Genomic DNA, 15824 nt, shown 5'->3' with positions numbered 1-15824 from the left:
TGCTAGTGTGACGCCGCCTTTACCCCTCCTCTCTTCTCCCTATAACTCCTTACCCCTCCTCCATCCACTTCCCTCTCATTCCTTTCTCTCCTTCCTTCTCCTCTCTCTATCTCTTTCACTCCCCCCTTCCCTCCATCTCCCTTTCCTAAAGGTCATGGCATATTACTTGACCCTGTTTTATTCCACTTCGACCAATAGACTTGCCTCCTTTTCGCTCCTTCACTTTCATTCCAATCTCTCCATTGATGAGAGAGAGAGAGAGAGAGAGATCCTGTCCGTCACCTCCACCCTCCATCTCTCTCTCTCTCTCTCTCTCGTTGCCAGCGGGTAACGCAAGACTGTGGTCACTGGCGTCTGGCAACTTGCTAAATAATGCTGCTAAACGGAAACTGCGAAACTGGCTAATTGCCAACTGTGAACTGACTGAGTAAGCCTACTCGTCGTGTACTCGTACAGGTCTCTCTTTCCTTCACCCAAGCCCGTGTGTTGGACTGTTGGCACTGTTAGGCTTGTTCGTAGGAATTGGACTATTCCATTGATGTCTGGGTGGTTGTGCGGCATGCACCACCTTCTTCCCCAACAAAATACCCCCAAAAAAATCTTTACTCTTTAGTTTGAAGGCCTGTATTACATTTTCAACGCATTAATTGAACATGTAATTGAATTATGAAAACCAAGTAAACCGAGTACTACTCACTCAAATCCAAAAACCGAGTAAACCGAGTACTACTCGGACCGAAACTGCCATCCCTATCAAACAGTCAGTCAGTCACGGGAAGGAGCGCAAGGTACATCAGCCATTGCCCACCTCCGCCTGGGCCACACCAAGCTCAGTGCTCACTTTCACTGCCTACGTCTGTCTTATGACCCCTTCTGCCCTTGGTGTAGGACTACCTCTGAGGCCATGGAACATTTCCTGCTTCAATGCCCACACTTCCACTCTCAACATACTGCACTATGGTCCCGGCTCTCTGCCCTGGCCATCACAACACTCGACCTGCCCACCCTCTTGGCGGCCTCAGGCATCCACCTCCTGGCAACCTGCTGTTCTTCGCCTTACTTGTGCCTTCTTGAGGAAGACCGGCCAGCTACCACGCCTGTGATACCCACACAGGACTACCCCAGGGCTCATAAGGATCCAAAAGAGGCCACGAAGATCTATGGATCCTTATAAGCCCTAGGGTAGTCTTGTGCAGGTATCACAGGTGTGGTAGCTGGCCAGTCTTCCTCAAGAAGGCACAAGTAAGGCGAAGGACAGCAGGTTGCCAGGAGGGGTGGATGCCTGAGTCCGCCAAGAGGGTGGGTGGGCATGTCCAGTGTTATGATGGCCAGGGCAGAGAACCGGGAGCGTTGTGTTGAGAGTGGAAGCGGGGGCATTGAAGCAGGAAATGTTCCATGGCCTCAGGGGTAGTCCTATACCAAGAGCAGAAGGGGTCACGAGACAGACGTAGGCGATGCAATTGAGGAGTATGGTGTGGCCCAGGCGGAGGCGGGCATATATATATATATATATATATATATATATATATATATATATATATATATATATATATATATATATATATATATATATATATATATACATAAACATGTTTTATTTGACTTATAAGTTCATAACCACGAGAGAATGCAGGGAATACTAGGGGGTGGGGAGGAAGCATGGGGGAAATCTTAAGTTATTCCTGAAAACGTTTTCTATGAAAGTACTCGCTTCTAACAGATGACAGCACCGTCGCTGTCCTCCAAACTTTAACCCACACCACAACTTCCTCTCTTGGTGTTGAGAGAGAGATACATTCATTATTGACCAAAGTGGTGTAGATAGTTCTTTATAAATTTCAATGGGAAGATCAGTAGGTGTGGTGAATCGAGGCTTAAATTGGAATATTCTCTTGAATACATGAACTACCTGGACATTAGGAAGTGGGGAGGGAGCGGGGGAGATAGGAAGGGAGAGGAGTGGAGGAAATAGGGAAAGTTTAAAAGAGTGGCAAAGTGATCATTGATCTTTTCTGCCGCAAGACTAGCAGAAAGATGTGAAATACAAGGAAGAGATGAAGGATTCTTTTGTAAACTACATAAAGCTTTGATCTTGGAGTACCAATGTGTGTTTTTGGCAAGTTTAAGCTGGTGAAGTTTGTCTGGGTAATATCTCACCTTAGTGGCCTTAATCTCTTGCATTAATGTGTTCCTTATTGTCCTGTATTCCATTAACTTATGAGTCTTTTGATACGGGGCGCCATCTACTGGCCATCGGATGGGTTCACTGTAACGCTCTTTACTGGTAGTTAGCCGTGAAAAGCTCCCGTGGTGGTGGTGACGTGATTGTGCCATTTGGTGTGAACGTCCTCCACTTCCAACACCTCGACCCACGGGTGATGTGTCACCAATATCACAAACTCCAGCATAGCTGAATCAGGCATGGGCCGGTGGATCTTGGTGACAGGTGCCCGGCGGCACGAGGTGGTGGGTGTGAGGATCCACAAGATGGAGAAGCGGGTGCTGCGTCTCACGGGGAGCAGATGCTTGGGAGGCAAGTACTGTTGGATCAGTTTAGTCATGATAAGGTCGAGGGTTGTTTGTTGGTCGGTGGCGAAGTCCACGAAATCGAGGCGATTGAAGTCCCCACAGACGACCAGCTTAGCGGCGAGATATCTCACTCTCAAAGCATGAGCTGTGTTTATAATGTGTTCAGTGAGTACCTGAGCTGTGGTGGCAAACGGGGTAGCCTGGTAAAAGCCGCAGATGATGATGGAGGCTGTGTGGCTAGGATGTGTGTGTGTGTGTGTGTGTGTGTGTGTGTGTGTGTGTGTGTTTGGACTGTATGTGTGTGGAGATATTTTTATGTTATTATGTGTTGTATATATTTATTATCTCTCTCTCTCTCTCTCTCTCTCTCTCTCTCTCTCTCTCTCTCTATATATATATATATATATATATATATATATATATATATATATATATATATATATATATATATATATATATATATATATATATATATATAGAATGGGTGACATGCGGCTCAGTCACCCAGGCTCAGGAGTTCACCTTCGCTTCGCCTTCTTATCCCGCCTCGCTGCCCGCCGCTCCCGTGCAGTGCTCCATCACGGTGGACCACGGCTGCGACTCTCCTATCTGCCAGATCAGGTTTTCACTTTTTTGCCGTTCTTGAAAACCACATTGACATCCCTTGTAAAATTTAAGAAGTCTTTTCAACAATAATCTTTATTTTTGCTTAGTCGTTGCTAGATTATATTAAAAACTTTGTAATAAAGATGGTTTCGTAGATACACAGAAAACAGGAGTGATTTTGTCTTAAATTCGTCTTTTCAGGGTAACAAAAGGAATTAAGAAGTTTAAAAAAAAAACAATGAGTGTCTGTAAAATGCTGCAAGTCATTATAGGAATTTCTGTCTATCATTAAAATCTATTCTGGTGTTCATGAATATTAAATTCACGAAATTTTTTAAAAGACTGTTGGTGACTCAGTACAATGCTCCTCATTCCTTGTGTGACCTTGTCATCACCACAGGTTGGACTTTGACGAATTCATGTTGCAACCACCATATTGGGGCGAGTGCAAATACGACCGTTTCTACGCTGAAAGCACCACGCCCCTTCCCTTCCTTTGCGGGGCTAACAATGGATCCCACAGTGAGTCTAGACACACACACACACACACGCACACACACACACACACACACACACACACACACACACACACACACACACACACACACACACACACACACACAATTTGTCACATACTACTGAATGCTAAATATTTGTTTAATTACTAAATATTTGGTCACAACAAAAAAAAAAAAGTTTATCATATCGTATTTTTTTTATAACTTTATTAATGTTACGTCTCTCATCAAAATATAGATATGAATACAAATCGACTTGGCATGTACCCCTGTAAATAATCCATGAACCCCTTCCTGACCAAGTTTCCATTCAGAGGAGGTAATTTACACTTGCTGAAACGATAATTTACTCCCTGCGAAGTATAACACTAGTTCTAATCTGGACCAGTTCTGGTCTGAACCAGTTCAGGAAGTGCTGTGAACTTCCCATTAAATATATTTGTGAATTTTTTGAACGTCTCCCTTTTTGTATCATAACTTAAGGGGATAGTCACAACTTGCCCTCTAAAGACAACTCTCCTCCTTCACACAAAACTCCATGCACTTACTACACACACACACACACACACACACACACACATCCTTCATTTAAGATTTCAAAAAATGGTGACTCCAACACCAGCCTCGCAGTCCCTTCTGAGGAGGGGACCATAAATGTCCTCAGCTCGAACTGGTCTCTCGGTATCGACCATAAATGTCTTGATATCCCCACTCAACATTTTCTTTATTAACTTCTGCAACATTCACGGTTTTATAACTAATTTTCAATCTGTAGAACACCACCTCTCCCATACTAAAGCTCATTTTGTTTTCCCAACCGAAATACTGGTGTCTGAGGCAACTGACAGTAGCCCTTTTCTGTTCCCTCATACTTTCTTTATCCTCATTTTCGTTCCAGTGACTTACTTGACTTGCTCTCGTGCTTACGCTCTTCAATCTTTCGAGTTTTCCACAATCTGGCTTAAATTTGAAGTCACTCTCTAACTAAATAATTTCATATATCTGTGTTGTCTACCTCTTCCCTAACTCCTCTGACTATAAAAAAGATTTGAATAACTTCCAAAGTGGAGCAAATTCTATCTCTATATCCCTTCGTAGAGATCACCATCTTTGGAGATTTCAACGTTCACCACTAAATTTGGCTTTCCTCTCTCTTTACTGACCATCCTGGTGAACTAGTCTTCAACGCTGCTATCCTCCACTACTTAGAGCAACTTGTGCAACACCCTACTTGTATTCCTGACCATCTTGGAGATAAACCAAAGATTATTTATCATTTCCTTACCTCTAATCATTGCCTTTAAGCTGTTATCCTATCTTCCCCGTTGGGTTCCTCCGATCACAATGTCATATCCGTATCGTATTTCTCAATCACTCCTCAGGATCCTCCAAAGCGGATGTGCCTCTAGCGTTTCGCCTCTGACAGAGACCAATCGCTGTGTATTCAACGCATAACAGACGTGATAGTTTCTGGCATGGAGGCATATATTCCTCAAAAATTTCTCACCCTTAACTTTCCAAACCTTGGTTTAGCACAATCTGTTCTCTCTCTATGCATGATAGAGAGGTTGCCCACAAAAAGTACTTGAACCTTCCATCACCTGAATCTCATGCGCTTTATATTTCTGCCCAGAATTATGCCAAGTCTGTTCTTCAACTTGCCAAACACTCCTTAATAGAAAATGTCAAAATCTTTCGAAATCCAACTCCACCGAGATTTGTGGCATCTGGCCAAAAACTTCTCCATCTTCATTTTTCCCTCCTGTGTTTTATTAGATAAGGTGGAAGCACAAGCTCCTCGTCTGATCGACTCTTTTCCTCTGACTGACTGTCTTCAGCCTCTTTCTTACCCCTGGAAAGTTTCATCTCTTGCTATATTCTCTTGCTATTTTCATGCTAGCTAGTCTTCTGATCTTGCTAACTGCATGCCTCCCCTCGTTTTTTTCCTTGCTGCACAATGCTTTTTTCTTCCTCTCATCTTTACTCTGCTCAACTCTCTAATGCAAGAATTATCTAGAGCTCTCAATCATTCATACCTTTCTCTGGTAAACTCTGTAACTCCCAACCTACTTCTGTATTTTCAACTTCCTATGAGAGAGTTCTCAAAATGTTTATCCTTCTCTTAGGGTAACACTCTCAGACCTACACGGGGACTGGCACTAAGTTGGTCTTTTTTTTTCTTTTCCGTGTTATGTTGCCCTTGGCGACTGTGATGACCTGCAACACTGACCAGCCACACTCATGAATGAATACATATTGACTTATCATACTAACCTACTACACTAGGGAGGGGGTGGCATAATGGATAAAGTGGTGAGCGGGGGATCGGCAGACGTCCATGCATATGTTCGAATCCCACCACATACCACTTTGAAGCTATGCCATATGTCGAGTGGTTTAAAGTTACCTACATGTCACCATGATACCCAGCTTCTAGGTGGTTACACCAAATATGCGCTTGGGTGGTGATATGGGCCCTAATATGGGTACCACCATAAATAAAATTGCCTACGCCACTCATGGGCGGAAATTGAACAGCACTTCCCACACATGCTTTTCAAGTGTGCCTACAGGCGCGATAGGGCGTAACATAAAAAAAAAAAAAAACACTCATATGTTTAGAGTTTCCCCTCCATCATCACTCAGAGCGGATGAGAATCTGTCACTTGTCACTTATAAAGAAATTACCAGTCAGTCAGTACATTTAGTTTGAAGGAATAATATTGATTTCATTGACAGTGAGTGAGTATATTCTTCAAATTCTGATGAAGATACGTGCAAGGGAAGAAAATTTACAAAAGTTTTTCTTTCGCCAGTGTATGTGAACGTGGAAGGTCGAAGCAAGACGGAGCTAACCTTCTTGCTTCAGGAGTTGGAATATTACCTTTATAATTGTTACGACATCTACGGCAGTACCTCGGATGAAGAGGCGGGAGATCAAGAGGATAAAGGAACAAAACAGGACCCACTCCAAGAATCGCTAAGGAAAGAGAGAAAAAACTTAAACATGGGAGGCTCCAAAGGAAGACGCAATGTCGGCGATTATCTGGGCTTCGGACACGATGAGAAACCTGGCCTCCGAACTATGAGAAGGAAAGTCCGCCAGGTAATGATGAGTCTTTTCTTTCCTTCCTTTTTAGCTATAGGACTCCGCTGGCTCTTACGTAGATAAAGAAACGGTAAGTATTTCGTCTTTGGATAAAATGGTAGGTTAATGGAATGCTCTCAGAAATTAGGCTGATAGTGTTGAGTCAGTAGGGAGCTTTGAAGGATAATTACATATAAACATGGATGAAGATTCTCCAAATACATTTGTATTTGGGGAATGCCACATATAGGCCAGCTACTTCCCATGTTTTCTAATGTTCTTAAGGTTTTATGCAAGTAAAGTCCAGAAACAAGAAACTTTCCTTTATATAGGAAGAAGCAGTAAACACTTGCCAAAACAATAATTTCCTCACAGCGAAGTCTAATAGCACTCGCTCATGGGGTGCTGTGAAATTATCTTCAAAGCAACCTGTGACCTCGTTAAACGTCTCCTTTTGTGTTTCCCGACTTGGGGCCAGTAACGGACAATTCTCTTCCTTTACACTAAACTACATACGCCCAACTACACACACACCTTTCACTTAAAATTCTAAATTAACATGACTCCTACACCAGCCTTGGAGTCCCCTTCTGGGGGACGACACCACGAATGCCCCAGATCGGACTACCCTATCGACTCGAAATGTCTTGACACTCACCTCAACATTTTTTTCATTAATTCCTGCAACACTCCTCGCCTTATAACTAATTTTCAATGTATAAAACACTACCTCTTTTACTAAAGCTTATATTCTTTTCCTCACTGAAAAGCAAATATCTGTCTATGTCTATGTTTATGCCTGTCAAGTCGTTGCACACATAGCGCAGTTAGATTTGACAGGCATAGAGCACAGACATAGACAGATAGATAGGCGTAGAGCATAGACATAGACAGACTTGACAGACATAGAGCAGTTGGCTACGACTTCAGAGTCACTCTAACTAAATTCATCCATGCTGTATACGGCTATGTTACGAGTGGGATCCATAGTAATCAAATTGGTGAACGTTATACTAAAGTCAACCAGAGCTGACAACTCAACATAAAGTAACAAACCAGGTTCTATACTGAGAAGTAATACCCTCCCCATGACGTCTCCTGGGACACTGATCTAGTGAGGGCCGTGACTATGGATAATGTTGGGGTGGGGCAGAGAACAGAAATGAGCCAGCTACAGATGTATTGGGTAGAAATGAACCGTCAGAACCAAATGAGCCCTGCACGGCTCAAAGTTGTTAAGTTGGCGGGTTTCCTACCAAATGTGGCGATTTCTGCCTGAGGATTAACAATATCATTGAGCTCTTTTCTGGATCACCTTACCGGTATATTTTATCTATCATTTTAGCCCTCCATAGAACTTGCTAATTGTGATGCATAGATCTACTTCCTATTTGGCATTCTTAGCCCCAGGAAGCCAAAACTAGGAGATATGATATTCTTGAATAGATTTTCAGGAAATATTCACCTCCTTGAACCGTGGCAATGAGTTGTGGCACTATTACTGGGCAAATTAGGGGGCCGCTGTGGTACAGTGGATCCGTGCGTGCTTTGGGATCTGAGGGGTCTCCAAGCGCACGGGTTCGAATCCTGTCTACGGTCTGAGTGTAGGTTGGGCTTCCTCACTCGGGGCAACGGTTTCCTAGCGGGTGGGCTTTGAAATAGGAGGTACCCTTAATACGTATCCCCTGTAGCCCATAAATTCCCGTGAAAAGCCCACATGGTATAAAAAAAAAAAAATTAAGTTTCGGTGGAGGAAAAGTTCTGAATAAACGTATACCATTATCAGGTTGCATCAGGAGAAGTTTGCTCTTTCCATGTCTTTGACGTTCATCAATGCATCAGTACGTAGAAAGAATCATCTCACTAATCTACTTGATTAAAAATAGAATAAGAAAGAGGATGCAACTGAAAAAAAAAGAAAACATATTGTACGTTAGTGCATTAATGAAAAGTAACGACATTTGTTGCCAAAATATTGAACCAACAGCTTCAATGTTAGTTATGTTCATCGAGAAAATCTTTATTAATAAAGGACACAGACACATAATTCGGTGTTCCTGACTTTCAAAACTGTAGATGAAAACTTAGGCTAGGTAGCCTAAGTGAGGAATGAGTGCCCTCTGCGTCCCATAGCTCAATTCCTTTCTGTTTCTGCTGTCTCCCTTTCTATCCTTTTCTTGGGCAGCCAGGGTTTTCACCCTCAGGGATACCAGTATCCCTGCCAAAGGCTGATCTAGCTGGTTGGGGGTCGGGCTTGCAACCCCTCCCTATAAAAATGTCCACAGCCGCTACCAGAGTTAAAGGTAGAGGTCGGGGTCGAGGCTCTGAGCGCGGGCGAGCCTCTAGCCACGATCCCGATCCGGTTCTGCTGGGGATACGACCGTGCAAAGGCACCAGAAGGCTTGCCTAACCATATGACGGAGGCAGAGGAAAGCTTGCGAGATCCCTGTATCTTGAGAGGGACAAGAGATTTTCCCTCGCCTTATTTTTAACTTTGGGGGTGCCGGTGGGGTTTCAGACATGGCGCCTGCCCATTGGACCTTTCCTGGCTAAACCTACTGAGGGTTCTACGAATAGGCTCCTGGAACGTCCTGAGCCTCTCAGAGAATTAACGACTGTTTCATCTATCGGATTGGCTCGGTTGGGACTCTGAGACAAGGAGGCCTGATAGTGGTGAGACCAGTAGCATGAGCAATGGTCACCGTGTCAAGGGGGTAGCCTAGGCGTCTCCAGCAGACTGCAGCCGTCCATTGTACAGGTTACTATGGATCCTTTTCTTGGGCAGCCAGGGTTTTCACCCTCAGGGATACCAGTATCCCTGCCAAAGGCTGATCTAGCTGGTTGGGGGTCGGGCTTGCAACCCCTCCCTATAAAAATGTCCACAGCCGCTACCAGAGTTAAAGGTAGAGGTCGGGGTCGAGGCTCTGAGCGCGGGCGAGCCTCTAGCCACGATCCCGATCCGGTTCTGCTGGGGATACGACCGTGCAAAGGCACCAGAAGGCTTGCCTAACCATATGACGGAGGCAGAGGAAAGCTTGCGAGATCCCTGTATCTTGAGAGGGACAGGAGATTTTCCCTCGCCTTATTTTTAACTTTGGGGGTGCCGGTGGGGTTTCAGACATGGCGCCTGCCCATTGGACCTTTCCTGGCTAAACCTACTGAGGGTTCTACGAATAGGCTCCTGGAACGTCCTGAGCCTCTCAGAGAATTAACGACTGCTTCATCTATCGGATTGGCTCGGTTGGGACTCTGAGACAAGGAGGCCTGATAGTGGTGAGACCAGTAGCATGAGCAATGGTCACCGTGTCAAGGGGGTAGCCTAGGCGTCTCCAGCAGACTGCAGCCGTCCATTGTACAGGTTACTATGGATGATAAGCGTATAATCCGACTAAGGCTGAAGCACAGTCTAGGCTTTATGTTTGTTGTTGCAGTATACGCTCCTACCAAGGTGTCTGAAATTGAGGAGAAGGAGACGTTCTACGCCAAACTTAGTGTCCTTGTCGTGATGCACTTACTGTCTATGGCAAATATAATGCTATCACTGACATTAAGAGAGCCGGCTACGAGTTATGTGAAGGTCCTCATGGGTCTGGTAACGGGAATGACAACAGCTTTTTTCTTTTGAATCTTGCAAGATCCAGAACGCCGAGAATTGCAGGGTCCTGGTATCAGAGACCAGCACTGCACTACTGGACTTGGTATAGCAATGTCGGACATGTAGCAAAGTAGATTGACCATATCCTTGGTAGTACTTTTTTTTTTTTTTTTTTACGTAGGAAAGAGGGCCAGTCAAGAGCAAAAAAAAGAAAGTTGGAAAAAGGCCCACTTGAGCGCTGGCTCTCCAAAGACTTCAAAAAGTGCCAAAACCGTCAGCCAGAATTAGGGGAGCAAATGCCTCGATACCTCCCTCTAAACAGAAGACAAGTTGTAGGAATTCGGAAATACAGATGCAGGGAGGGAGTTCCAGAGTTTACCAGTGAAAAGGATGAATGATTGAACGTACTGGTTAACTCTTGCATTAGAGAGTTGGACAGAATAGGGATGAGAGGAAGAAGAAAGCCTTGTGCAGCGTGGCCGCAGGAGGAGGGAAGGCATGCAGTTAGCAAGATCAGTAGAACAGTTACCATGAAAATAGCGATAAAATATAGAAAGGGATGCAACATTTCGGCGGTGAGAAAGAGACTGAAGACAGTTAGTCAGAGTTGATGAGACGAAGAGCTTTCCAGTCACACAGCTTTGCTGTGTGACTGGAACCCCCACAAACATGCGAAGAGTACTCCATACAGGGGCGGATAAAGCCCTTATAACAGAGTAAGCAGTTGGAGGGGCGAGAAAAACTGTCGGAGACGCCTCAGAACACCTAACTTCATAGAAGCTGTTTTAGCAAGAGATGAGATGTGAAGTTTCCAGTTAAAATTATGAGCAAAGGACAGACCGAGAATATTCATTGTGGAAGAGGGAGACAGTTGAGTGTCATTGAAGAAGAGGGGATAGTTGTCTGGAAGGTTGTGTCGAGTTGATAGATGGAGGAATTGAGTTTTTGAGGCATTGAAAACTACTAGATTTTCTCTGCCCCAATCGGAAATCTTAGAAAGATCGGAAGTCAGGCGTTCCGTGGCGTCCCCGCGTGATCTGTTGATTTCCTGAAGGGTTGGACGTCTCTGAAAGAACGTGGAAAGATGTATGGTGGTATCATCAGCGTAGGAGTGGATAGGGCAAGAAGTTTGGTTAAGAAGGTCATTAATGAATAATAGAAAGAGAGTGGGTGACAGGACAGAACCCTGAGGAACACCACTATTAATAGGTTTAGGAGAAGAACAGTAGCCGTCTACCACAGCAGCAATAGAGCGGTCGGAAAGGAAACTTGAGATAAAGTTGCAGAGAGAAGGATAGAAGCCGTAGGAGGGCAGTTTTGAAATCAAAGCTTTATGCCAGACTCTATCAAAAGCTTTTGATATGTCTAACACAACAGCAAAAATTTCACCGAAATCTCTAAAAGAGGATGACCAAGACTCAGTAAGGAAAACCAGAAGATCACCAGTAGAGCGACCTTGACGGAAGCCATACTGGCGATCAGACAGAAGATTGTGAAGTGACAGATGTTTGAGAATCTTCCTATTCAGGATAGATTCAAAAACTTTAGACAAGCAAGATTAAAGCTATAGGACGGTAGTTTGAGGGGTTAGAACGGTCACCCTTTTTAGGAACAGGCTGAATGTAGGCGAACTTCCAGCAGGAAGGAAAGGTACAAGTCGATAGACAAAGTTGGAATAGTTTGGCCAGGCAAGGTGCAAGCACAGAAGCACAGTTTTTGAGAACAATAGGAGGGACCCCATCAGGTCCATAAGCCTTCCGAGGGTTTAGGCCAGCAAGGGCATGGAAAACATCATTACGAAGAATTTTGATTGTAGACATGAAATAGTCAGAGGGAGGAGGAGAGGAGGACAAGCCCAGAATCGTCCAAGGTGGAGTTGTGAGCAAAGGTTTGAGAAAAGAGTTCAGCTTTAGAGACAGAAGAGATGGCAGTGGTGCCATCAGGATGAAATAAAGGAGGGATAGATGAAGAAGTGAAGTTATTTGAGATGTTTTTGGCTAGATGCCAGAAGTCACGAGGAGAGTTTGAGTTTGAAAGATTTTGACATTTCCTATTTATGAAAGAGTGTTTGGCAAGTTGAAGAACAGACTTGGCATGATTCCGGGCAGAGATATAAAGTCCATGAGATTCAGGAGATGGAAGGCTCAAGTACCTTTTGTGGGCAACCTCTCTATCATGTATAGCGTTAAACCAAGGTTTAGAAGGTTTAGATTGAGAAAAAGAATGAGGAATGTACGCCTCCATGCGAGATACTAACACCTCTGTTATGCGTTCAGCACAAAGAGCTGGGTCTCTGACACGGAAGCAATAATCATTCCAGGTAAAATCACTCCCCCAGACGGGAACCGCCTTGTCGTGGTGGGGGGGCTTGCGTGCCCCTGTGACCTGGCGAGCTAGGCTAAAGGGGGCCTAGGCCCCTGCTCTGCCCTTTCGAGGGGGAGAGGGCTACCCATGCTAGTAAGGTCGCCAGTGAGGGGCCAGACTAAATGGTTCCTACGTAGGCTGCCAGTGGACAGCGGAGCCACCCGCTGGAAAGGAACGCCCAGTAGGGGCCGTCCTGTGCTGGATGGTTGGGTGTCCAGGCTGGGATGCTTTTGGGGGTGGGGGGGCGGTCTCAGCTCTGTCGTGGACAAACATTCGTAGCATGTGGGGCCTTTTTTTTAAAACGACTGGTCCACATGGGGACGAGGTACCCCGTCCACGGCAGCCAGCGCCCCCCTCCCACTGTAGTCCCAGTAGGTGGTTTCCCTTGCCCCTGGAGCCAATTTTTTGTGTAACTTTATATATATGGTTAAACACAAAAGACTGTCAGGTTTTCGTAAGGTGGCTGACCTGGCCCGCGAGAAGTCATCTTCAGGTCAGAGTGGGAAGGAGGATTCCCCTCCACAAGGGCCTCCCGCAGCAGTCTCCTGTTCTGGTTGTTCCTCTGAGGGACGCATTTCTGCTGCATGTGACTCCCTTTTGATGCTAAATGTTAATCCATCTTTTTCTTATCACGCCTTGCACTCCCTTCTCAAGGTATATGGCACAGTTCTTCGCAATCGACTTGTTTATGATAAGGATTTTCCATCTAACCACTGCTATGTGACTTTTCTTTCATGTGATGAAGCCCGTCTGGCTTATGAACATGTAGCATCTCTTCCCCTTGCCGGCTCTGGCTTCAAAACAGAACTTCTCCACTCTCGCAATATTTCGGACAGTGAAACGGACTACATCCCAAATCTTTTTGACCACCATTCAGAGAGTTCAGTTCCTGAAGTCCGCCAGATCCCGCCTCCACGTTGGTTTGTGGCGTACTATAGAAATGGGCGCGGGAATTTTATCCATGCCACCCGGTACTTGTCTAAAGAGATTCCTGAGGGAAACCTCAAGAAATATGGTAAGGGGGTGCTAGTGCGAGCGAAAGATATCACGCAGGCAAGGATGTTGCAACATCTACCATGTCCTTCTGACAGCATGTTTGAGACTATTAAGGCACATCCCACCTTTAATTACAGTAAAGGTTGTGTGTACAGTCAGGATCTTTACGAATTTCCTGAAGAGGAAATACTGGGTATGTGTCCTAACTCAGTCCAGAAGGTGACAAAGATGAGGAATTCCTCCAACATGGTCCTTCTCACCTTTTTGGTTCCACCCTCCCAGACCGTGTTCATATCGGTCCTATCAACCTTAGGGTGAGGCACTTTGTTTCTCGCCCTCTTCAGTGTTTCTCTTGCTATGGGTACGGTCACGGTAAAAGCTCCTGTAAGGAAGCTTCTCGATGTGGTAATTGCTCTGCACTAGATTCACACTCTGAGGAGCATTGCAATGCTACTGCTTACTGTTTCCATTGCCGTGATGCTCACCAGGTACGTTCCAGGCAATGCCCCAGGTATCGCCTGGAGCAGGACATTTTACAGCTTGCTAACAGCCAATTCATCAGCCTTGGTAGTGCCCGCCGTGAACTCCTGTACCGCCAGAAGGATGGTACTGGTGCGACATCATACGGTTCATTGGCCGCACGCTCTTCAGCTGAGTCTGCCGGTCCAAAGACAACAACTCCTGCTACCTCTCGCTCTGTTGGGGCGGGTGGTCCTGTTCATTTGGCAAATAGGTTTGCCCTTTTGTCCGATGACTCGGTTGAGTCATCTCTAAGAAGTGACGAGAATAATACGGACTTGACCAAAGTCACCCATATAGTAGATGTACATTTGCCACCTGTATCTCCTAAGCCTTTGAAAGGCCTGACCAAACGGCACCGCGGCTCTGCGGAGTCAATTGATTTAGCTCAGCCTAAACAATCTAAGGTTTCTCCCGGTGCACGTGACCGTGAGTCCTCCAGGGACTGCTCTGCAATGGTAGCTCCAGTTGTTTCTCTCCACCCTTCTGTGACGCCCTCTGTCTCAGATCGGGCTTCTTGTGATGAGGACGATCCGATGATATTGTCACAGCCGTCCCTCGTGGACCCACTGTATCGGGGAAAGTGCAGTCGTGTCTGATCCTCGTCCTCCGAGGACCGGTAGGAGTGATAGTTCGCATCACTCACCGGTAGGCCGAGAGGCTGCGGTCCAACGACCCGGTACATCTCAACTCCCGGTGTCTTCCCGTCGGTTGATTATTTCTAATCAGGTGAGTCACAGGCAGCCCATTTAAAAGGCTCGCCCGTCCACTGCACCTAAATAGTCATCTTCAAGCTTCTACAGTGGAACTGTAGAAGCCTTAGCGCCTCGTGGGGGGAACTCCGAGCTTTATTGTCGGAGTTCTCTCCAGCCTGTGTAGCTTTACAAGAGACCATGCTAGGTGATAGTACTTATTCTAGTCCTCCTGGCTATCGTGCCTTTTTTAGTACTCCTTTCCCTGCCCGGGGCCACCACGGTGGCACAGCTATCCTTGTCCGTCAAGACATACCTGTTGTCCCTTTGCAACTCAACTCTCCTCTTCAGGTGGTTGCTGTTAAGGTTTTTATGGGACGATCCTACACTATTTGCAGTTTATATCCTCGGCTTATTTCTCCAGGGGTGAGCTTGACGGCCTGATGCGTCAGGGGACTCTGCCTTTTCTTTTATTAGGTGATTTTAACGGCCGTCACCCATTGTGGGATGAAGGTGCTAGTAATCCTTGTGGGGTTTTAATCGGTTCTTTTATTGAGGATGAGGGATTGGAGGTTTTAAATTCTGGGGATGTTACACATTTCCACAGTCCTACTGGGACTTTTACCGCTATCGATCTTTCTCTGTGTACATCTAATTATTTCCTTGATTTTAATTGGCGGGTCCTACCGGATTACACGGTAGTGACCCCTTTCCGATTTTATTAGAATCTGTGAACTCTGAGCCACAGTCCCGGCCCCCACGCTGGGTTTTAGACAAGGCAGATTGGTCTCGATTCACAGATCTTAGCTCTTGTATCCGTCCGCTGGCTGACTTTTCTACTTGTGCTGAGGCTGTTGATTATTTTACTGATTTTTTACATTCTGCAGCGCTTCAGACAATCCCTAGGACGTCCGATC

The 15824-nt window shown here is 45.5% G+C and overlaps 1 protein-coding gene across 1 annotated transcript in view; it reads left to right on the top strand.

Annotated features, from left to right (window-relative positions):
* LOC123515646 overlaps window positions 1-15824 on the top strand; it is a 74324-nt gene that overhangs the window by 11086 nt on the left and 47414 nt on the right. The window contains exons 4-6 of the mRNA XM_045274463.1: window positions 3009-3150; window positions 3536-3657; window positions 6470-6759. Of these exons, the coding sequence (XP_045130398.1) occupies window positions 3009-3150; window positions 3536-3657; window positions 6470-6759 (554 nt within the window). The remainder of the gene's footprint in view (window positions 1-3008; window positions 3151-3535; window positions 3658-6469; window positions 6760-15824) is intronic.

This window comes from Portunus trituberculatus, chromosome 39, assembly GCF_017591435.1.
Source record: "Portunus trituberculatus isolate SZX2019 chromosome 39, ASM1759143v1, whole genome shotgun sequence".
NCBI lineage: Eukaryota > Metazoa > Arthropoda > Malacostraca > Decapoda > Portunidae > Portunus > Portunus trituberculatus.
Note: the sequence above shows the minus strand (reverse complement) of the source record. Positions and strands in the feature narration are given on the sequence as shown.